This window comes from Epargyreus clarus, unplaced genomic scaffold (genome assembly GCF_041222505.1).
Source record: "Epargyreus clarus isolate Ecla_fem2 unplaced genomic scaffold, WU_Ecla_fem_2.2 ptg000016l, whole genome shotgun sequence".
NCBI classification, from domain to species: domain Eukaryota; kingdom Metazoa; phylum Arthropoda; class Insecta; order Lepidoptera; family Hesperiidae; genus Epargyreus; species Epargyreus clarus.
Genome location: NW_027332224.1, coordinates 3,848,425 through 3,873,378, shown reverse-complemented (window position 1 = coordinate 3,873,378; position 24,954 = coordinate 3,848,425). Strand labels below are relative to the sequence as shown.

The 24,954-nt window shown below is 36.9% G+C and overlaps 3 protein-coding genes across 6 annotated transcripts in view; all 3 read right to left on the bottom strand.

Annotated features, from left to right (window-relative positions):
* Positions 1 to 5,941, bottom strand: part of LOC140748562 (anionic trypsin) — a 42,502-nt gene extending 36,561 nt beyond the window's left edge. Inside the window, exons 1-4 of the mRNA XM_073081379.1 lie at positions 5,781 to 5,941; positions 3,519 to 3,726; positions 1,076 to 1,421; positions 352 to 514 (exon numbers count right to left, since the gene is read on the bottom strand). Coding sequence (XP_072937480.1) covers positions 352 to 514; positions 1,076 to 1,421; positions 3,519 to 3,726; positions 5,781 to 5,897 — 834 coding nt within the window. The 5' untranslated portion in view covers positions 5,898 to 5,941. The remainder of the gene's footprint in view (positions 1 to 351; positions 515 to 1,075; positions 1,422 to 3,518; positions 3,727 to 5,780) is intronic.
* Positions 5,942 to 8,688: 2,747 nt separating this feature from the next.
* Positions 8,689 to 14,264, bottom strand: LOC140748563 (luciferin 4-monooxygenase). The gene is made up of 7 exons (XM_073081380.1): positions 13,938 to 14,264; positions 13,255 to 13,417; positions 12,481 to 12,620; positions 11,542 to 11,674; positions 10,344 to 10,565; positions 9,445 to 9,615; positions 8,689 to 8,818 (listed from the first exon to the last, which is right to left on the bottom strand). The coding sequence occupies exons 1-7, from the start codon at positions 14,249 to 14,251 to the stop codon at positions 8,693 to 8,695; spliced, it is 1,269 nt and encodes a 422-aa protein (XP_072937481.1). The 5' UTR covers positions 14,252 to 14,264; the 3' UTR covers positions 8,689 to 8,692.
* A 6,247-nt stretch (positions 14,265 to 20,511) lies between these two features.
* Positions 20,512 to 24,954, bottom strand: part of Cul1 (cullin 1) — a 38,499-nt gene continuing 34,056 nt past the window's right edge. For all 4 annotated transcript variants that reach the window (XM_073081416.1, XM_073081420.1, XM_073081417.1 and 1 more), the window contains exons 17-21: positions 24,531 to 24,651; positions 23,770 to 23,870; positions 23,035 to 23,140; positions 22,229 to 22,342; positions 20,512 to 20,635 (exon numbers count right to left, since the gene is read on the bottom strand). In XM_073081416.1, coding sequence (XP_072937517.1) covers positions 20,555 to 20,635; positions 22,229 to 22,342; positions 23,035 to 23,140; positions 23,770 to 23,870; positions 24,531 to 24,651 — 523 coding nt within the window. In that variant the 3' untranslated portion in view covers positions 20,512 to 20,554. The remainder of the gene's footprint in view (positions 20,636 to 22,228; positions 22,343 to 23,034; positions 23,141 to 23,769; positions 23,871 to 24,530; positions 24,652 to 24,954) is intronic.

Sequence of the window (24,954 nt, the reverse complement as noted above, 5' to 3'; positions counted from 1 at the left end):
TTATCTTCTATCGTCGTGAGATGTTTTATCTATCTTATCCGGAACTGTTAACTTTGTTCGGGATAAATGGTACCCTATGTTCTACTCTGAGGAGATAGAATTTTCGTTTATCCCGGGCTTTTATCCTAAACGGAACCCTCAGGGGTTTTATATGTACAAATTTTCATAACGATCTGTTTTCTAGTTAAGGCGTAAAAGTATAACAAACAAATTCAAATTCGCATTAATTATATTAGTTACGAATTGCCTCCTCAGGAATTTTGTTATAAACCAAAACACAATAGGCAAGTCTGTCCACAATACATTAAACTTTTAGATAGAGACTATATTCTGCTTACAAAAAAGGCATACCTGATACTTCTCAATAGTCTTCAAATACAATTCAACTTCAAATTTCGGTAGGAAGACAGCTGTAACTCCTCTTGCGAAGCTGGCCAGCGTGCTGATGAGGCCCAGGGTGTGGAACCAGGGGGTGATGGTCAAGGGTTTCAGGATCATTGCTGGTATGTTTGGCCTAGAAATCAAAATCAGGAACTTAATCAGACATGAAAGTAAAGGTAGTGTTAGTGATGGTACTGCAACTACATTATAATAAACTTTGAAGGTGGTACGACCCTTTATGGTTCGACTCCGACCATCTCACTCATCCGACTCCACCACCGTCACACATATTTCTTCCTAATAACAGCTGTGTTAAGCGCAGTTTTTTGGCTTGAAGTTCTTATTAGTGATCGAAGCTTGTAGGGTATGGTAAGAGAGACATACTTTTACGAGCCCTTCCAGCTTAGTTCTCAAGGGTAGCGGCGCATCTGTGGCCGACCTCAGGTAGGAATATCTAATCTTATCTGGGGTTGATTACAGAATATAGATGTCCATGGGCGGCAGTAGCCACTTACCATCAGGTGGACTGCATGCTCGTCTGCTACTCCTCTGTTATAAAAAAAAAGACTTACGTATTTCAGTGATAGTTTGATTCCGGCGACCGGAGATTTTGTCATAGCCGGAGTCGAACCACAAAGAGTTCTACCACATTCAATCATGTGAATGTGAACACAAGTATTTAATGAAAACTTACGTGCAAGCCGTCAAAACGCTCAACTGAGACAACATCACTCCCTTCGGTAGACCAGTCGTCCCCGACGAGTATAGAACCAACAGTGTATCATCTCCAGCCACATCAACTGGTTGAAACTGCTCAAACTGCACGTTTTCCGTTATTTTCCCTTCCCTATCTTTAATTTGATTTGATGCAATCGCTATATCATTATATAGGAGTGTATTACGGTGCTTCTCGTCGCCGTACAGAATGATTTGCTTCAAGTAGTCAAAAGAGTGAAGTGTTTTCGAGTGTGCTTGGAAGGCGAGTGGTGAGCAGAAGATGTATTTCGGTTTCGCTATGCTCATCACGTGTTTTAGTTCGTCTGTAAATAAATATTAATAATTACTAAAAACCGAAATACAGCACTGCTTAAAAATATTAACGAAAAAGTAATGGCAGCATATATATAGCATATGGAGCTCGAACCGCCCAGCCAGCGGCCCCGGGAAGGACGGCGGTATGTGTGGTCTCATACCGTCGTACGTATCAGACGGTGTGGTGAGCGCCAAGCTCACCTGGGCGGAGCCCGACGGGGCAACGCGCTAAGAGGGCTCCGGTTTCGTTCCTTTAGAGATCCCGGAGCCCTCTACGCAGCCCCGACGACCGCCACCGGGAGGGTTTTAGTGCGGTTAGAATCTCACATAACCCTGCGTCGCTCCCACGACCCCTGGTACCTTTTGAAGGTTTCCCCCAATCAAAAAAAATCCCTGAAAACTAAGTTCGAACACCTCAAAATAACACTCCCAGACCTTTCAAAGCGGAACACAGCAGCGCTTAACACTGCTGTTATTAGGTAGAAATAGGTGTGGCGGTGGTGCCGCCGGAGTCGAACCACTTACGGTTCTACCACCTTCTATTGACTGTTGCAAAGAAGTTTTCTTTATAATAAAACGTACTTAACTTATAATTGTATTAGGTACTTATCTTACGACGCATCACATTACACAATTCGTGGTTAACAACTGATTAGGACAGTAAATCAACATATCTTTATACTCCCAGCCTCGTATCAGACATATATATTGTACAAAGATAATATTTGCAATAATACGTTGAATAGTACAATGGTAGAGATTATTTTCTTTGTAGTATTTGCTTTAATAAACGGAGTAATACAAAATGGCGTCATTTGTTTTTGAAATTAAACTTGTTATGATTGATCAATGTGTATTTTTAACTGACTTCAAATAAATATAGTTCAAAAAACTAAAAAACACGTTTATATTGTTATTTTTTTATTAATTTTGTTATTATTTTTTTATAATAAAATCAACTAAAAAGTAGAAAATAAATTTCAATCTAGGAATAAATTAATTAAGAAACAGTAAATAGTATAATTGTGAAAAAAGCGTGGGGTGCTCCATTTATCAGTTTTCGAAAAGCGCCCCACACTCTTTCCACAATTATACTATTTACACACTTATTTTGAAGGTGGTAGACCTTCAAAGAGATGAAGCTATTGTAACATGACAGTAGCAAATAATCATGCAGTATACCTAATGGTAAGAGACTTGTACCGCTCCTGGAAATCTATAATCAACTCTAGATAGGACCAGCGTCCTTTATGTTTTTATTTTTTTTTCTTCTCGTGGGGGAAACCTTCAAAAGGTACCCGACGACGTAGGAGCGACGCCGGGTTATGTGGGATTTTGACCGCACTAAAACCCCCCGGTGGTCGTCCTCAGCGCTTGTTGGAGAACTCCGGGATCTCCGACGGAACACAACCGGAGCCCTCCAAGCGCGATGCCCAACGGGCTCTACCCTGGGGGAGCAGTTTTCGCTTCTCCCACTAGCGTCCTACAGATGCGTTGCTACACCTGAAGTCTAATAGAACGCCTCATATAAGTGTTCTACCACCATTTAAACTACAATAAACGTGTCATGTCATGCCCAACAGCATTTCCTCAGTATTTTTCCTTCAATGAAACAAGTCATAATTAATTTAATTTTTACATTACTTCAACAGTCATCGTTGATGTCATATTTGTCCCACTGCTGAGGGTGGTGTTAGGCCATAGTCCACTATAATGGCCAAGTGCGAATTGATGCGATAGATCTCGCACACCTTTCTTTTTAGAAAGTTCGTAAGCATATGGGTTTCATATTTTTAATATAGATTGAGCAAACGAGCATGCAGTCCACCTGATGTAAGTGGCTATCGCCCAAGGACATCTGTAATTAACCCTAGATAAGGCTAGATGCCTATCTGAGGTTGGATGCATTGCTATTCCTGAAGACTAAGTTAGAACGCCTCGGAAAATGGTCGCCCTTACCACACCCTTCAAACCATAACACAGCGCTTAACACTGCTGTTATTATGCAGAAATAGGTGTAGCGGTGGTGCCGCCGGAGTCGAACCACGAAGGGTTCTACCACCTTTTTAAGATTAAGGGTTTTACCAACCTATATAAAGTCTTACCTCTAGTATACCCTAAATTGATAGTAGTTACAACTGCGCCAGCGCATGCAATCCCAATAACAGTACTCCAAAACTCTCGTCTGTTCTCCGAACATATTGCCACTGGGTCTCCCTTTCTAACACCCATACGAACGAGCGAGACGGCTAGATTCATCGCCTCCTGCCCTATATCCGCGTAAGTGAGCTCTTCCTCCGTCGCTCCATTTATCTAAACAACAAAATGTATAAATAAAACATAAGTCTGTATGTGAGTTTATTGTAATAAATACTATATTTTTAACTTATGGTAAGTTTAGTACAGTATGTTAGTATTAGTATTGAAGGTAGTAGAACCCTGTGGTTCAACTCCGGCGGCACCACCGATACACCTATTTCTGCATAATAACAGCAGTGTTAAGCGCTGCTGTGTTCTGGTTTAAACGGTGGTAAGAATGACATACTTATCCGAGGGATTCCAGCTTAGAGGCATTTGTGGGAGATCTCAGATAGTAAGCTAATCTTATCTGGGGTTAATTACAGATCTCCATGGGCAGCAGTAGCATCATTTGGACTGAAAATAACGTTTTTTTTTCCAAATGTCACATAGTTTTTCCACAACAAACAGTTAAATTACGAAATAATTAAGTTAAATTAAATAACATATGTTTCTGCTCACATAGTGCTTACACTTAATAGTAATTTTGAATTATCTCACTTGAAAATGGGGGAAAGAGGGAGTGAAGTTTAATCTCACATTTTAAAAAGGGGTCAAAAATTTCCAAAATCATCTCACGTAATTGACGTACATTAAGACTTAATATTATAAATTGGTGTTTTTGTATTAGTTTATTATATTATCTAGCAAAAAATGTGTAAATGTGTATAATGTACGTTTGAATAAACAACATACGCTAACATGGTTCGAGGTAAACTTGTTTCCTTAAGGAAATTGAAATAGAAACATGTATCCTTCGTATAGCGTTAGATATTTGATGTAATATTCTCTTTGTGTTTAATAATGGGGTAGTAAATATAAGAGAGGATCCGGACCCCCTAACCAAATTACCTCAGCATAGGCGAAGGACGAAAAAAATTTGAAACAGGGGTACCGGGGGTACCTGTATCTTTCAACAGACTAATTTGAGAGACCAGCTGACCGTTTTTCGCCAACTGCGACTATGCGAGTGCTTTTGGAAAAACAAAATTCCTGTGACCTTGAGAATTTTGATGAGTTTTTTTTAATAAGTATTTTTCAAAACTTTAACTTGTGGTTAGTTTATTATTAGCCATTACTATCCCACTACTGGGCTCCAATATTCTCTTAGAATTGAGTTTTAGGTCATACACGCCACAGTAATAAAAAACAATGTGAGCCGTCACGGGACGCCTGGCAGATGTGAAACATCGACATTATTTTGTAAAAGTAATATGCAGAAAAGAACATATTGTGATAGGAACTAAATATGTCATAATGATAAAATAAAATATTACGATTTTTGCGCATGGCGACGCGTCGCCACATCGTACACACTACTGCATATAGACTGTATATATATACCATCGTATAGCGTGGCGACGCGTCGCCACGGCATGCGTCGCCACGCCAGAAATCGGTTTTACGTGCGGCTATAGATGTTTCACATCAAAAAAATCAAAATATTTTATTACGGACAAGTAAGTAGTATATACTCGTAGGTATTCTCACGATGTTTTTCTTCGTTAAAATAAGTGATAATTAATTTTTTAATTCGAAGGGGATTCGAACCTTGAACCCTCACGTGGAGGTCAAAATTCTAGTATTCGTTATCGTGATATTCGTGATGGACTTTGTAGCGGTTCATTGACCTTCAAAATTAATTTGACAACATTATAAATATATCGACTTTGATTTGAGATTTTAATGATTCCAAGATTGTTTTCAAAGTTATCTTACACTCGTTATTAATAACTAATCCATCCAATTATTGCTTACCAAAGATCGAAAGATAATTTCTAGTGGTCAGAAAGTCTAAACTTAGATTAATTAATTATTATAGTCGACAATCATTTATTTTTAAATAAATTTTATTTATAAGTATTTTTATCCTCTAAATATTTATAACAATTGTAAAAAAACTACACCCGTTCGAATTTTAATGTATTATAATTACAACCCAAACCCTACATATAAATTATTAATCCAATATCCGTTTTAAATGAACTTTGAGCCAGTACAAACTTCAAAATAACAGTGTAATTTATCCGCACAAAGTACAATATAAAATTATAACTTGCTTTACTTACCAAGGCAACCTTTTCCTTATGTTCCCATATACAATTTAATAGAAACTCGCCTACATTTAATTTAGCTGACACAATTTTGTCATTCGGCCCGTAAATATATTTAGGTTTTTTCAACATGATGCGAACGTGTTTACCGCGCAAACATCTAAAATTACTGGTCGTTGAAGTTAATTCTTGCTTGCGAAGTTGCGAATATGTTGTCCTTTTCCTTTAGTTGTCTCGCTCTTATTAGTGTTGCCAGTGATGGGTATTTCTCCCGTAATTATGGGAATATTTAATGGTAAGACGTGGTAGGATTTTGATGAGAAACGCTAAAACATAGTAAAATAAGTTTACCATATTAAATGTATATTACATTCAAGTTAAATTTGAAATTATGTGCATATTAGAAACTATTAATAAATGCTAGATTTTTCAATAAATTGTAAGTTAAGAGTTTGAATCCAAGTTTAGATTGAACTTATGTGCATTTGAGAGACTGGTTGGAATCATTTGTTTTATTATTAAGTAAAAAATAGTTTAATTTGTGAAAATTTGTGTGACTATATTGAGATGTTTAGATGTATAGAAGCCTGCTGACCTGACCTGACTGAGTGGTAGAACCCATAAGTGATTCAACTCCGACGGCACCACCGCCACACCTATTTCTGCCTAATAACAGCAACGTTAAGCACTGCTGTGTTCTGGTTTGAAGGTTGTGGTAAGAGAGACATACTTTTCCGAAGCATTCCATCTTAATCCCCAGGAGAAGCAAAGCATCTGTGGCCATCCTCACGTAGGAATTTAATCTTATCTGGAGTTGATTACTCATGTCCATGGGCAGCACTAGCCACTTACCATATTGAATGCTAGTCTGCTACTCCTATATTATTAAAACACTAAAAGACCTTTTCAACTTTATTATTATAAAAAATATCGATAAGTTAGGAGATAAAACGTAATAAATAAATACAGTATTAATCCACAATATAGCCGCCATTCAAGATTAACTAATTTTAATACTTTATTGATATGGAATATATTGGAATATATTGACTTTGTTATAACAGATTATAAAAAATATTTTTGTATTTACTTAAAGGTACTGCAGCCCATGATCACACAAAGCCGTGCGGGTGCAACTTGGCTTCTCAATCGAAGAGTCCGAGGTTTGAATCCCAGACGTGCTAAATTAGTTATTTCAAGTATCGATAGGTATGTAGTTTAACATTTAAAATGATGGCCATTGACGATTTAAATCATAAACATGATGATGTCATACTTCAGTATTATCTCCAAATATGTTATCAATACAATAAATGTAAATATTTTAATAAAAATAACTACTACTTTACATTAACATTGAACAAGTGTGAGTAAATAACTGTGCGCTATGAATTGAATAACTAGTATTACGAATCATCATCAACCCATTACTGTCCCACTGCTGGGCACGGGTCTCCTCTCAGAATGAGAAGGATTAGGCCATAGTCCACCGCGCTGGCCAAGTGCGTATTGGTAGACGTCACATACCTTCGAGATTTTTTTTTAATCTCTCAGGTATGCAGGTTTTTCTCACGATGTTTTCCTTCACTGTTTAGCAAGTGATAATTAATTTTTAATACGCACATAACTTTGAAACTTCAGAGGTTTCAAAGTTATGTGCGTATTTATAGGTTCTTATGTTGTTTGTGTGTTCTTATGTTACGATATTTTGTTGCGCCCGGGATTCGAATTCCATTAAAAAATAATTATCGCATTGTTTCGTCCATCGGTATTTTAACAGTAAAGAAAATATCGTAAGAGATTTTTATAAAAATTCCCAACGGCATATCAAATCAACCACACACAAAACACAAAATAAAACAATTATTTTTGTTTTTGTTGTACTTGACAATTTATTTTTAGTTTCGTTTCGTTTTTCGCTTTATTTAATGAATCCATAGATTAGTAAAGATTACTCGCTCCTAACAAGAAAATGTAATCTTTTGACAATTGTCATTGTCAATTATTTTCGTGTTTGAAAAATATTAAAAAAATGTAGTTTTTAGATCGTGTACGAATGAAACGTTATTACTTCGCACTTTTTCTTCGATTTCGTGTCTTAAGGGCGCATGTCGGCATTATTCCGCGTAATTACACCATGACAGCCATTAAACGGCTGACGGAATTGTCATCTGTTTAAGTCCTTCAATTACAAGGCGGTGAGATATCTATACTTATCTATGATTGAATCGTAATAGGTAAATAGTTCAAATTTCAGAATGCATTTTTTTATGAAATATAAATAATATATGAACAATTTGATGGTCCTGCTACGGAATCATCCACGAGCGAATGCAACTCGTACTTGCCAATTTTTTTTTATTCAATGTGTTTTTGGAAAGTAACATATATGCTACTAGCTAACCCGGCAAACGTTGTGGTGTCATATAAATAAAAAAATGTTAAGGGTGAACAACCCTTATCACTTAGGGGTATGAAAAATAGATTGTAGCCGATTCTCAGACCTACGAATGTGCATATAAAATTTGGTGAAAATCGGTAAAGCCGTTTCGGAGGAGTACGGTAAGTAACATTGTGACACGAGACTTTTATATATAAGACGAGCTTTTGCCCGCGGCTTCGCTCGCGTTACGAAGTAATATTTTCATCCCCTATTTTATCCCCTTGGGGGTAGAATTAATCAAAATCCTTTCTTAGCGGATGCCTACGTCATAACATCTACTTGCATGCCAAATTTCAGTCTAATCCGTCCAGTGGTGTAGGCTGTGCCTTGATAGATCACTATGTCAGTCAGTGACCTTAGAGATATATATATTTAGATAATTAAAAATCTTTGGTATCGTTTGGAGATTATCAGCTATTTCTACTTAGAGTCGAGGAATGTCATTTTTTTAATAAAAAATCCTATGTTTGTAAAGTTTTATTTATCACAGTTTACTCTTGCTCGCCTTTAACATATCCTTAAGACGATTGCGTAGAATCTTTCCACTTGGGTTTTTGGGGATTTCCGAAACGAACCGCACACCACCGCGAAGTCGCTTAGGATTTGATAGCTGTAAAATACAAAAAATACACATTTAATTATTGAATATATTCCAAAAATTAACATTGACAAAACAGGGACAGCACACACCAGTGTTTAAAAGCAAAATACCACAACGTTACAAAGAAGTTAATAAAAAACTTCAAGTGTCTATCTATTACCACAGTATAAGGAGCTATATTGGACTGTGCTATTACGGTTCATGAGATAGAGCCCTGTGACAGACGGACGGACATCGGATTATTGATAGGGTTCCGTTCTCACATTTTGGGTACGGAAAACGAAAACGTTTATAGAAAATATTGATAGCTTTTTTTTGTGATTGACTTTTATCGTATTACAGATCCTTGAGTAGCACTTATTACCATCTGTTGGACTATATATTGTCTACTATTTCTTTTTCAAAAACGAAGATGGACTGTTTTCCCTTTAGTCTTTATAGGTAGTATTAGTAACGCATCTATTAATCTCATGTAGCACTCCAGTTCTGTCAGGGGTCCATTACCGATGCCCTTATCAGCACTGATTACCATCAGATAGACTGCATGCTGTTAGCTACTTCTATTTCAAAAGGAAGATGGACTGCTACCCGCTTTACTTCAAGCTTATAACATATAACAGACAGACAGACTGTACCTTCTCAGACACAAATCTCTTTACGTCATCCTCATTAAGATTGGCTCCAGGCTGCAGAACCACAAACGCCAGCGGAACTTCACCAGCATCATCATCTGGTATACCGATAACACCTGCGTCCCGTAAACCTTCATGTTGGAGTAGCACAGCTTCGATTTCTGCTGGGGCCACCTGGGTTAACAGATGTGGAATGGAAAACGGAAAAATTGAGGTGGTAGAGTCCGCGCCAAACTTCTAGTCCGCTCTGAAGTTGTTGCGCGCAGGTGTAGTCAGAGAGCCAATGCGTTCGAACACAACTACAAGCATATACTTCGTAGCAACGTAAGGTCACACTACTGCGCGATGTACCCGCGGGCGAGAGCGGCTGGGGGTGCCGGGGGGCCGTAGTGCCACTGATATCTACAAGTTGTTGTTGCGACGCGACTCATTTCTGTATTCAGAGCGGACCAGAAATTTGACGCGGACATTTGTCACAGTTATTTCGTGGCAGTCTATCGTGCTCTTGTTTGAAGAATGCAAAGATAATAAAATTACAATACAATTTGTGGAATGGAACAACTTATACCTACGATTTAAAATGGGTACTACTGTCACACTTATTTTGGTTATTTAGTGGCAGTAACTCAGTTGGTTGGTAATTTGAAGTTTGGGATAAAGTACATGCGTACTAAAATGTAAATAAACATAAATAATAAATAAAATGTGTATAAAATGGGTATTCGAATTTAGTCTGTATCGGTAGCAATGCGTTTTATGTAACTAACTAGGAGTAGCTAAAGTAGACAACATAAGGTTCTCTAGTTTAGTCCAAGATTAGCAAAATACCTTGGCTTTTGATTTATTCGGAGTCTAAGCCCTTTTTCTAAAATAATCCTACGTTAATTACACTAAGCCCTTACCTGAATCCCTTTATACTTGATAAGTTCCTTCAAGCGCCCAACAATGAACACATAGCCCTCCTCATCATAATACCCGATGTCTCCAGTCCTGAAGAAGCCCTCATCATCAAAATCTTCCTTCCTGTCCTTCCCTATATATCCCTTCATGATCAAAGGGCCCTTCGCACATAGCTCGCCTTCTTGTAATTTGCCTAAGGGCTTTCGTGTTTCTATGTCGACTATCTGAAATTTGAAGAAAGATGTAGTACGTATGTCTCTATTTTATTTTGGTATATATCCTGTTAAAGTTACAGAATTTTCAGGAATAAAAAAATAAGTTTTTTAAGTTTTGCGATTATTAATTATTTTTTGTGTGAAGTTGACGTTACTTCACTCTTCGCAGCTCGTTGGGTTCTATTTTTAAAACGCTTTTATTAGCTTGGGTTGTACGTTTGTATGTATGTATGTACGTAACAGTAACGGAATCTTTGAGCCCGATTTCTATCCACTTTGAACGTTCAGTTTAATTCAAAATTTTGAAGAATTATCAAAAACCGATGACAATACACGATTTTAATAATTTTGTACCATTGTCCTTATCAACGTCCTCAGGATTAACGATTTTCGAGGCGAGATTTTTCAAGCACCTTCAGCAAAGTTCATCGTAAGTTTAGATTGCAAATAATTATTGCTTTTTAGTTTCAATAGGCGTAACTGTTATAGCGTGATTTTTAGTTTAGAAAATAATAATTTTATCACCTTTTGGGTAGGAAACCTAAAAAAATATGCACTTTTACGTAAATTATTTAGAAAACTTCTTCAGTAAAAGAGGTACAATGTCGAATGAATAGGTGGTGGTATCTGTTATAAATTAGCGAAACATAACAGTTACACAAAAGCAGTGATAGCCTAGTGGTTAAGAAACTCGGCCTCTTGATCGAGGGGTCCGAGGTTCACATCCCAGGCCTCTGATTATTCAAAGTTATGTGCGTATTACAAGTTAATTATCACTTGCTTAAACGGTGAAGGAAAACATCCTGAGGAACCCTACATACCTGAGAAATCTAAAAAAAAGTTTTCAACGGTATTTTAAGTCTACCAATTCGCACTTGGCCAGCGCGGTGGACTATGACCTTCTCATTCTGAGAGGAGACCCGTGCCCAGCAGCGGGACAGTGATGGGTTAATGATGATGATGATGAAACAAAATCATACTAAACCTTAAGAGTAGTGGTCTTAACAATCTTCCCAACGCTACCGACTTTGGGTTTGTCGACTACGAGTGACTTGCAGATAGCCAACGTACTTTCCGTCATGCCGTACCCTTGGCGCACCGTGTCTGCACTGGGGAACCTGGGGACATGAGGCATTCCGACTTAGATCATCACCTAAAGCCAGCCAAAATTAAGAAGCTACGTGGTCAGCAAATAGATGAGGTCCCTAAGGACTCTCTGCTAAAGGTGGTAGAACCCTTTGTGGTTCGACTCCGGCGGCACCACCGCCACACCTATTTCTGCCTAATAGATTTTAAGCGCTGCTGTGTTCTGGCATGAAGGATGTAGTAAGAAACATACTAATCTAAGGCGTTCCAGCTTAGTCCTCAGGGGTAGCAATGCATCTGTGGCGAACTTTAGATAGTAATTTAGTCTTATCTAGGTTTGCCTGGGACTACAGTCGAAGCACAGGAGCACACATAAAATTATGACACTACAGGTAACCCATCCTAATTCCAACAGCGCCCGACATTGCTTAATTTCGCTGAGCGATTGAGATGTACTTAAGCCTCCACTACAGGTAACCCATCCTAATTCCGACAGCGCCCGACATTGCTTAATTTCGCTGAGCGATTGAGATGTACTTAAGCCTCCACTACAGGTAACCCATCCTAATTCCGACAGCGCCCGACTTTGCTTAATTTCCCTGAGCGATTGAGATCTACTTAAGCCTCCACTACAGGTAACCCATCCTAATTCCGACAGCGCCCGACATTGCTTTATTTTTCAGAGCGATTGAGATCTTCTTAAGCCTCGGGTACTATTTCTAAATATATTTTTTTTTAAATCTATCAAATTTGAGAATAGAAAATTGCAAATTTCGATCTTTAGAGAAACAATAGATAGACAGATTATTAACTATGGAAGTACTAGTACATCACTTACTTTTTGCACACTTCATTAATAGTTTCAGTCTTCAAGGGCGCAGCACCACAGTATATGAGTTTAACCGAACTTAGATCATGATTGGAGGGGTACTTCGACAGAGTGATGAGTATCGGTGGTACTGATGTGATCTGGGAGACCTGGAAACATACAACGAAAAATAGACTGTAGAATAGACCTTTTTCTATCTAGAATATTTATTTTGTTTTAAAAAATAACACCATAATTCGATTATATGTTTGTCTATTTAAGACGAATATGTTTATGAATATACATAATATTATTATTATTGTTAAAATAAAATAATAGAATTAAACTGTAGAATGCGGGCGAAGCCGCGGGTACCACTAGTAATCATATAATTTCGGCAAATAGTTTTCTGAACGAGTTCCGGTCGCACTGAAAACCAGTGGTTGCGGCTCGCCGTGACATATGCTGAGTGCGCCCTATTTCAATACAATTATATAAGCTTTTTTATTTTATTATATTTATTTTTATTTTATCATATTGAAATTGTTTGAATTGTAATTTTTGCATGCTATCAAATTAATATGATACTAATGTATATATTGTATGACCTGTAATGACTGTAATATTCATGGCAAATAAATGATTAAATGATTATTTATTAGTTTAAGACTACTTTATGTTATACACATATATTAATTATATGTGCATATGCTAATTTTCGTAGTGTCACTTTGAAATAAATGTTTCTTTCTTTCTTTCTTTATTTCAATTTTATAAATAAAAAATACAGAAATTGGAAATCACCTGATATTTCTCAATAGTCTTCAAATACAGGCCAGGTTCGAACCTGGGCATGAAGATGACACTCCTGCCAGCAGTGAGGTAAGAGAAGCAACCCACTAAACCCAAGGCGTGATGCCACGGCGTTACCACCAAGACTTTCGCGTCCTTAGAGTTGTCTTCTGGTCTTTAGAAATAAAAATATACACTTACTATTAATCGAAACGTACCAAAAATGAAAAAATATGAATCCATTTTTGACTATTACTTTAATATTAAGTATTAGATAACATCAATGACATTTTATACTAGTAGTATATCGATGGATAACATCAATAAATTAAACTGTGGATTTAGTAAATAAATAAATAAACCCAAATTGGATCTTTTGGTTTTGAGAAAATCGCGGACAGACAAACTTACATACACATAAATAGCAGTCGACTACAAAACCTCCTAAGTTTGAAGTTGGTTAATAGGTAAATTTTAAATCTATATGATTTATGCACATGTATTTTAAGCACATGTTTGTTTGCATGACGTCAGAAATTATTTTCTAAATCCATGCTAATTCGCATGACATTAGAAATAATTTTCTAAGATCATGCATATACATTATTTAGTCTGAGGTACGTATTCATAAATCCTTACAATCTTCTTAAAGCAATGCATAATGCATATGTTATGCATAGATATAAAATACTCACTGTAAACTCATAGTTAACATATTTAAATGTGTCAGCATAACTCCTTTAGGCAACCCCGTGGTACCAGACGAGTATAAAATAAACACCAAATCATTTGCACCAAGCACGTCCACCGTTTCAAATTCATCATAATCCACATACTTCTTCCCACCACTTTGTGCATATGCTAAGTAATTATACAGTATGACGTCATTCGGTGCATGGTCTCCGTAAATTATTATTTTCTTTATGTGTGTTAGGGATGAAAATGTTTTTCCGTGATTTTCATATGCTTGGGGTGAGCAGAATATAAAACGTGGTTTCGATATGTTCATTACGTGCTTAAGTTCGTCTGAAATTATTAATTGCTTTGTTATTATTATCATTAACCCATTGTTCCATTGCTGGGACGCTTGCATACGTAGAGTAAAAGCCAGTGGCGTAAATAGAAGGTGGTAGAACTGTTTGTGGTTCGACTCCGGCGGCACCACCGCCACACCTATTTCTGTTTAAACAGCAGTGTTCAGCGCTGCTGTGTTCTGGTTTTAAGGATGTGATTAGGGAGACAAAGTTTTTCGAGGCGTTCCAGCTTAGTCCTCAGGGGTGGTGGCGCATCTCTGGCAGACCTCGGGTAGGAATCTAATCTTATCTGGTTGATTACAGATGGGCGGCAGTAGTCACTTACTATCAGGTGGACTGCATGCTCGCCTGCGACTATTATAAAAAACACATTTCCTGCAAGTGGGCTATTCAATTTGGACCCTATTGAAATAAGTTACCGGAAAAGGTCATCAGGATTCAAAGAGTTTCAAAATTTGTTGTTGTTTTGCCATTTTGGGGCGTCAGCCATATTGAATTTAAAACGAATTATAAGCTTAACATGCATTGTCATTGAAAATTTTCAACTCAATGAGACAGCTTAAACGATTTTAAAGTTGAGATACAAGATTTGACCACATAATGACGACCAGCGAGTTGGAGCGGTCATGTTGGTCTGATGCACAAAGGGTCTCGGGTTCAATCCCCGTCCAGACTGATATCTGAATGCTGAATTTGGATACCAGTTCTGGGTCTGGGTGTTTGTGTGTGTCCATGGAACCACGTCACAGGGAAACCTAGTGTGGGGCTGTGATTGTAGAAAGTTTCTTTAAAAAAAAAGGTATACGAACTGAGAAGGTAAGTTATTTACAAACTTTGAAAAATATTACCTTTACTATATCCCATATTAATAGGGGTTAAAACAGCCCCAGAGCATATAATAGCGATCGCAGTACCCCAAAACTCTCGTCGATTTTCCGTACAAACCGCCACTACGTCTCCCTTTCTAACCCCCATACGAACGAGCGAGACGGCAACATTCATTGCTTCTTCCGCCATTTCCTTGTATGTTTGGGATTCGTGGGTTTCGCCATTTATCTGAAAAAAGTGCGGTTTGTTATAATATAGGAGTAGCAGACGAGTACTGACAGTCCATCTGGTAGTAAGTGGCTACTGATGCCTAATCTGTAATCAACTTAGTAATTTGAAATTCAGCCTCTCAATCTGTGGTATTGAGGTTCGAATTCTTTTCGAAGTTATGAGCCTATTAGAAATTATCACTTCTAAGCAGTGGGACAGTAATAGGCGATGAAGATGCTCTCCGAAAATTCTGCAAAAATACTAGAGAGCCAAAGTTTTATTAACTGTTATTAACGTTTCTTATTGTTTTTCGTCATTTGCTGATGCATAATTTATTTTCTTCCTGGGTAAGTTAGTTTCTCAAATAAATAATAGATGGCATTGCATACAGTCAAGATACCTTAATTAATAATTCATCTTTAATCAATAACAATTAATATAATTACTGTAAGTAATATAATTATAATAATTACACGAATTTGTTAATTTATATGGTAATAGGTTGTATATCTTTTTTGTATTAAATCGAAGTATCACACAAGCATGGAGTCCACCTGATGATAAGTGCCTACTGCCACCCATGGACATCTGTAATCAACTATAAATATTATTGGAATCCTACCTGAAGATGGTCCCAGACATATTTATCCGAGGCGTTCCATCTTAGTCCTCAGGGGTACCAACGCATCGATTGCCAATCTCAGATACAAATCTGATGTTATCCGGGGTCGATTATAGAGGTAGATAGGCGGTAACTAGGTGGACTATATACTCGTTTGTTTCTTTAATATTATGTAAAATATGCGTTGCGAAACTGTATCTAAACAATACAGGTCTGTGGTTGCTATCCCTGAAGAAGTTACAATGCCTCGTGTACTTGCTTTATCACACTTCAAACCACACAGCAGCGCTTCACTGCTTGTAAGACAGAAATAGGTGTTGTGGTAATCAAGAAGCAGTTATGCTACAAAGCGTTCTAGCACCTTTAAATTACTTACCAATATAATTAAATATGATATAGATTTATTGCTTACTACAAAACAGAATACAGCAGCGCTTAACACTGCTGTTATGAGACAGAAATAGGGGAGGCGGTTATGCCGCCAGAGTCGAACCACAGAGGGTTCTACCACCTTTAAAATATTTATAATATAATTTAAATATTAAATATAATAAAGATTTGTTAATACTTGCCATAGCAAATCTCTCTTTGTTTTCCCATAATTTTGACAAAATAAATTCCCCAAAATGTAATTTCGCTGGAACAGTTATTTCAGAACTGCCGTACAAGTAGTTTGGATTTTTCAGCATTTTAACTATTTTCTAAAACCTGTAATGTATAAACAAGTTATTTTAATTTTTTACGTTATTACTAGCTGACCCGGCAAACCTTGTGTTGCCACATAAATAAAAAAAATGTTAAGGGTGAACAACCCTTATCACTTAGGGTTATGAAAACTAGATAGAAGCCGATTCTTAGACCAATTGAATATGCATATAAAATTTGGTGGAAATCGGCAAAGCCGTTTTGGAGGAGTACGGTAACTAACATTGTGACACGAGAATTTTATATACTCGTATAAGATTAATTTTAAATTCCAGCCTATGTTTTTGATGTGTGATATCAGAGTTTTTTTTATAACAGCAGTAGCAGACGGGCATGTCGGCCTGATGGTAAGTGGCTATTGTCGCCCATGGACATGGCGGTGGTGCCGCCGGAGTCGAAACACAACCTTTAAATGTAGGTAAGTCATATGTAAGTCAGCCAGCATCTACACCTTTCCACCGGAACGCAGAGCTGCTTTACACTAGAAATAGGTGCTTCAGTGGTACCTACCCAGTCGTACTACCTCGTATATTATACCTTTCAATATTGAACACAAATACCAAAGATGACCCGCATGGCGGAGCGGTCACCATACCGGTCTGACGCGCAAAGGGTTGCGGGTTCGATCCCCTGCCAGACAGATCTAAATGATGAATTTATATTTCTATTTCTGGGTCTGTGTGTGTTTGTGTATTTGTCTATGTGTGTGTCCATGGTACCCACGACACAGGGAATCCTAGCGTGGGGCTGTGAGTATAGGTAAATAGTAAGACACAAAGTTTATTATTAAGTTATTTTCAAATAATAACAATACTTACATAAAACCCGAGATGTCTTGTCCCGCCAAAGCGTAAATTGTTACTGATAATTAAAATATTTTTATCGTGTTATCTATACGCATAATAATGATATGAGTAGTGATGTGCTCCAATGTTGTGTTTACGAAGATCTCCCAAATTGTATCTCTTGAAAATGGAATATTTTAGAAATAAATGTAATGGATACCCCAATCAATTTAATCTTATATGCCTTAGTGTTCCATTTTGTAAAATTTTCTCTACGTTAAAACTTCACTTTGAAATTAATCTTTTTGATATTTTATTCCCTTACTTAGGTAACAAATAAGCATGCATTCTATAGTAAGTGGCTACTGCCGCTCATGGACATCTGTAATCAACCCCAGATAAAAGCATCCTACCTGAGATTGGCCTCAGATGCGTTGCTAACTTTTTTTTCTTTTTGTTATCGAGGGGGAAACCTTCGAAAGGTACCCGGTGCCGTGGGAGCGACACGGGGTTATGTAGGATTTTTACCGCACTAAAACTCCCCCGGTGGTCGTCCTCGGCGTTGCTAAAAAGACTCCGGGATCTCCAACGGAACGTCCTCTGAACGCGTTGCCCCTTCGGGCTCCGCTCAGGTGAGTTTAGGGCTCACCACACCGTCTGGTGTCCACAACGCTATGCGACCACACATACCGCCGTCTTTCCCGGGGTCGCTTGCTAGACGGTTTGATCTCCCACTCTCACTGCCCGCAACCCCGGAGCCCTCATTTAGTCACCTTTTACGACAGGCAGGGGATACCGTAGCTCTATTCTGGTCCCGGAGCTACAGGGACAAGATGCGTTGCTACCTGAAGACTTAAGTTGGAATGCCTCGGGTAAGAATACTAAAATTTACCATCTACTATTATACTAAAATTTACCATACCACCCATTGGAGTTTTATCATTTAAACATTCAAATATAATAAAATTGATATAACTCTTTATCTAATATATTAGGGTGAATGATTAAACGTTTTTATTATAGCATATCTTTCATTAATATTACGTAAAAGACTTATCCAATAATAATATTTGTTTTAGCGTACCTGCCGAAAGATAACATGAAATAACAAAGTAATCTTCAATGCGTAGATTCCACGTGTTATATTTTTTATCATATTGTATACTTTTATACAACTGTTATTGTCCCACTGGTGGGCATAAATTGATGCATTGTTATTTTTTAGGTCGTTCACCACACTAAGGGTGTTTTTTATCTAGATTTGTGTGAGGTAGCTAAATTATGTATATGTGTGTCGAATTCACGAATAAGATAGCTTCATTTTCGTTTGTTTAACTTTTTTTTATATAAAGTAGGAGTACTAGACGAGCATGCAGTCCATGATGGCTACTGCTGCCCATGGACATGTAATCAACCCTATTAGATAAGATTAGATTATAATCTGAGGGCGGCCACAGATGCGCCGCTACCCCTGAGGACTATAGAATGCCTCGACAAGTATGTCTCCCTTACCACACCCTTGAAACAGAACACAGCAGCGGTAACACGGCTGTTAATTGGCAGAATACACATTCCATATTAGCTAATTTGATAAGGTATCATAATACTTCTATTATGGGTTCATATATTTAAAACTACTGATAATAATGCTTTCTCATTACGTCAAATTGCTAGTGTTATGATATGTATACACGCTAATCCCAAAATGTGCTTGTATTGAGCGTTTGAGTTTGAAAGATAGGCACTTTTGGGATCCGATTTGTGTTGTGTTTTATTGTGATAGGACCTCTGCCATGCCCGCTAGTATCTTATACTTAATGTAAACCTATTTATACATATACTTTAAAATCAAATATTTGGTTTTGGTTAAAATTTATAAATTGGATATATATATTGGATTTTGTTACGTTACTAATATGCTACCAAATAGTAAGACTTAAATATCCTTTACCTACTTCGATCACTAATAAGAATTTTACCTATTATATTTTTCGTAACAAACTTTCATATAGAAACTACTATATAGAATCTTACTTGCCAATCAACTCTTATATCTAAATTCCTAAGTCTAATCGAATCGAATCTTATCTTTATTACGCATTATTATCGAAACAATAACATTATTACGATAAAATTCGGCTAGTAACGGATATATAATCTGTGCATAAAGCACAAATGTAAGTTTTAGGTGTCTGTACATCGAATATATTTACAAAAAAGTAACCACAACTGAGAGTAAGTAATAATAGCATTTTCTATAATTTTTAGAAGTTATGTCTGCTTGTTTGCCTGTGCTTGAAGGCATTTTAAACCAAAGCAACTAAAATGTATTCCAGGTATTGGTAACATATCCATAATCCGTACTTGCCTTACCATTTAGTATTTATTTCATTCAAATCGATCTACTCTATCAACAGTTATTACTAATTATAATTAAAGTCAGAAGTTTTTCTATCATTGCATTATGTGTGCAAAGCGGAGAATTTCAGCTTACCGTTGCCCCGTGAGCTTGATAGATGGCGTTGTATAATTGACATTATTTTTTATAATATAGGAGTTGCAGACTAGTATGCAATCAACCTAATGGGAAATGGCCTTTGCCAATAGACATCTCAACCCCAGATAAGATTGTATTCAGTTTTGCGGTCACAGCACCGCTACAACTTCCAATTCCAATTCTTTTTAGTGCGAGAAGAGTCCCACATAACCTTGTGTCGCTACCACGGCACCGGGTACCTTTTGAAGGTTTCCCCCTCGATAACAAAAAAAGGGGTCACAGGGTCATGACCCAAAAAAACGTCCGACTCGTACTTATGGGGGTAATGGAGAGGATATGCCAGACTTTACAATAAACACATTTAAAACGCGTTAGAAAAAAAGTCGTTTAATTTAACCAAATTTCCCCTGTGACCCCACCCAAAATTTAATGCAGCAATCGCGCCCGCGATGCTGTTACCACACCCTTCAAACCAGAACACATCAACTTAACACTGCTGTTATAACAGAAATAGGTGTGTCGGTGATGGCAGTCGATTAAAAGGGTTCTACCACGAAGTCACAACACAGGGAGATAAATAAAACAATATTGGTAGATAATAGTGTTATATTTGTCGGGCGTTACATAGTAATCACGCTAAATAGCTATACGTGTCCTTCTCTCCCTCTGTGCGTTCCAAATACTCCTTCTCGATTAGAATGTCGATACATTTCTGAAAACAAAATAAAATCATATTACATAAAGCTGTAGAAAATATTTCACAGATCTCAATATATTAACTTTAACGTCCATGTACATTATAGAAATATGCAACTTTGTAAAAAAACATAATAATCTATTTGTCTGCTCCAATGAAACAAAAAAATATAGTTCACGAAATCCGAACAAACTCGCAATACCACAATCTAGACTAGCAATGTATGGCTCCGGACCCTATTCTATGTGCGTCAAAATATATAATAAAATTCCGAAAGAAATCCAAGATGAAGACTCGATTACATTTAAAAACAAACTGCGGAAACTATTAATAAGTAAATGCTACTATTCACAACAAGAATTTTTTGAATGACTATACCTACAATCTACATCAATAAAAATCTCACCCTTAACCTAAATAATGATAATGTTGACATTCCTGTACTTAATTAAATACAATTTATATACACTAATATTAATTTTATATAATTGATTAATTTGACTTTGTATAAATATTGACTTTTTATTGATATGAACTTATTAAAATGTAATAATAATGTATTTTCCATTTTATATAAACAATGACGATTCTAAGTTAAGATAAATATAAGCTAATGTGAATGTATTTCATTGCAATGCCCTAGCAGGGTACATGCATGTTCGAATACCCTACTTGTAACACCATAATTATGTACTGTATGCATGAGCAATAAAAATTTGAATTTGAATTTGAATTTGAATTATTACGTATCAAGGTACATAACATGTAGTAATGATACATACATATTTATAAAAGGCAAACTAAAAATGACGATTTATATTTATTAAAAATAAAACAATACACTTTTTTAATTACTATTTTTATTCAGTCCTTCAAATATCTAAAATACTTTTATTAATGTCGATGTGACGTCACTTCGATAGTTATCAAAATGGTAGATTCCAAGTCGTTTTAGGACATTTTATGATATTAAAAAAGTTGATATATAAAAATTGTAGTAGTCCATGAAAACTTTAAAAAATATTGCTTAAAAGCTAAAAACCACGTTAAAATCGTTATCCTGACGATCCTGATGAGGAGAATGGGACAAAATTACTAAAATCATGTATTGTCATCGGTTCTTGATAAGTGTTAAAAAAATTAATTAATCGGACCGTTCGAGGTGGGTAAAAATCGAGTTAAAGATTCCGTTACATACATACAGGTCAAGCTAATAACAGCGTGGTAAAAATAAATTGAAACACATTTCACAACAAGCTCTGACTGTCTTTCTCTTTCACTATTTCTACTACTACTTAGTAGTATGAGAGAGAGAGAGAGTAGTAGTACTCTTGCGCTCTCTGTCCCTCTTGTCTGGCTATCTTTCTCTTTCCTATTACTACTACAACTACGACTTAGTAGTATGAGACAGTAAGAGAGAGGGGAGTAGTAGTCTACTCACTACTATACTACTCTCTACATTACTACTCTCACACACATAGATAAACACTATTCTCTATCTCCTATACTCGACTCTACTCTTGTAATTTCACTCTATCTCCTACTCTACTCGTACATCAATTCTCATTCTCCCACCCACTCTACACAACTCCACCTCTACAACTCTACCTTAATAACAGGCACACGCGGCTTGAACCGGCTGGAGAGCTGGTTCAGCACCTCCACCACCAAGTGCTGATGCTTCAAGGTCTTCCTGGTCTTCATTATCCTCACGATAGCAGCCTAGAAAACGTCACAATTAGAATAGGCATGATGACAAATTTTGAATAACCATTTTTTTATGTTATGTACAATGTTATGTACCAAATATTATATACAATGTAATGGTAATTACATTTTGCTTTTTTTTTTTTTATTTGCGCCAAATCGCTTAAGTGTCATGACGTCGCTTGTGACGTCACGCTCGACCAGTTCGATGTAAACATTGTACGAAAAAACACATGAAACAAAATGAGCTGGTCATTGATTTTTAGTCGAACGTGACGTCATTCGCTCTTATTGGCGTTCAACATAACACGGCGGATTGTCGTATTTTGTACTTTTATTTTATCAAATTAATAAATAATCTCATTCATAATCTATACTAATATTATGAAGAGGAAAACTTTGTTTGTTTGATTGTAATGAATAGGCTCAAAAACTACTGGACCGATTTTAAAAATTCATTCATCATTCGAAAGCTACATTATCCACGAGTAACTTAGGCTATATTTTATATGAAATATATTTGATAAATAGATTTTGAGGCGGTACAAAGTTTGCCGGGTCAGCTAGTTATAAAATAAATACGTTGGGATTTCGGAATCCCGAAGGTATAATATCGGGACTGTATTCGACAAATCCTGGGATTTATGGGAATGGTTTCGAATTTGGCCCTGAAAGCCCATTTGAAAAATTCACCCTGTATACCATACCTGTATAAGCATCTTCCTGTCCTCCTCGATGTGCTTGTGTGTGGCCTCCTGTTCAACCTTCAGCTCCGTCTTCAACGGTATGTTTATGTTCACGCGTAGCTTTTTGCTGTAAACACACATAGACGTTAGTTGTAACACCCAGACCCGGAACACATTCTCATAATAGATCTGTTTTTTAATAGAAACTTGGAACAATCTATTGTAGACAAAAAGAAACCTGATTTCTATTTCATGTGAGACCCCTTGTATTGCAAATATTGATTTTATTTTATAATATTTCCATACCCAAAGGGTAAAAACGGAACCCTGTTACTACTAAACCTTCGCTGTTTGTATGTCTGGCACAGGGCTGTCCTGAACTGTAAAAGAGACTTTTTACAGTATACGTATATCAGTAGCGGTTTTTTATCACTTTCTATTAGGACATTTCTGAGAGTAGACCATCAACGTCCGTTCTTAATAATCTATCCATCTATTTTTTCCTAACACCATCATAAGACCACCATAATTTCTGCCTAATATAATACATAAAATCAAAATGTGACTAGACATTTTATAACTTGATATTTCGTAGACTTACGTTAGATAGATTGATTATCAATAAGCAACATGAATCTATTATCATTAATTAATTATTTGAAGTTTTATAATTCGAAGTCATCGATTATATTTCTCACCTTTCTCTTTCTATTTTTAATCTTATTTTATCTTACAATAAGAAAAAGTTCAACTCACTTCTTATAGCCTACATAGAGATCCACTACAGACGACTCGGAGAGCTCGGACTCGTCATCTTGACATACCAGCAGCTTCGCCTTCAACAATATTTGCAACACCTGCAAACAACAATATTATAAATATACAACAACAACAATCACTTACTTTCTTTATAATATAGGAGTAGCAGACGAGCATGCAGTCCACGTGATGGTAGGCTACTGCCGCCCATGGACATTTGTAATCAACCCCAGATTTGATTAGATTCTCACCTGAAGTCGGCCACAGCGCCGCTAAGCCCCTAAGGACTAAGCTGAAACACCTCGGAAAAGTATGTTTCCCTTACCACACCCTTCAAACCAGAACACAGCGGCGCTTAACACTGCTGTTATAATAGAAATAGGTGTGGCGGTGGTGCCGCCGGAGTCGAACCACACATGATTCTACCACCTTCAACCTCTTCAATTATCGTTGAAAAATTTTGCAACTGCTGTACATGGACAAATATACTAACTATGAAAGTTGTAGTACCCTTAGTAGATCGACTTCAGAGGAACCTACTTATTTCCGCCTAATAACAATGTTAAGCGATGCTGTATTCTGGTTTTTGTTCTCAACAGAAGACAGTAGGTCTTCTTTTCTCAACACTGCTGGGCATAGATCTCTCAGAACGAAAAGTACAGATATCCTCACACCAGTGATGTCCAAGTACAAATTGGTAAACATTGGTGGAGATGGTGTTGTCGCCCACTAGTGGGCCACAATGGGTGGCCACCCACCTGCACGAGGAAGTCGCCCTTGATGCCGGTGTGCTGCTCCAGCTGGCGCACCGTCCACGACGTGTTCTCGTTGTACTGCAGCAACACCGCCATTTGGAATGTGCTCGCTTGGAGGGTGTATCTGTTGATACATGGTGAACATTTTTATATAATCGGCCATCAAGCTAAGCGTCCACAAGTCTGTATCGAACGCATCGGACAGATCTCATTCAACGGATCGTTGTATTCTTTGTATATAAAGTCACACAAGTGTCTGATGTTCTGACATTATTATTATTATTGACTTTGATTATTATTGTATTAATTATTATAAAACTACACTAACGAATTAGGCTTTAAATAAATAAATAAAATTCCTTTATTTCAGGCAACTAAAGACCCATATAATGTGTGTTAGTAACAAATTACTTATATGCTATGTTAG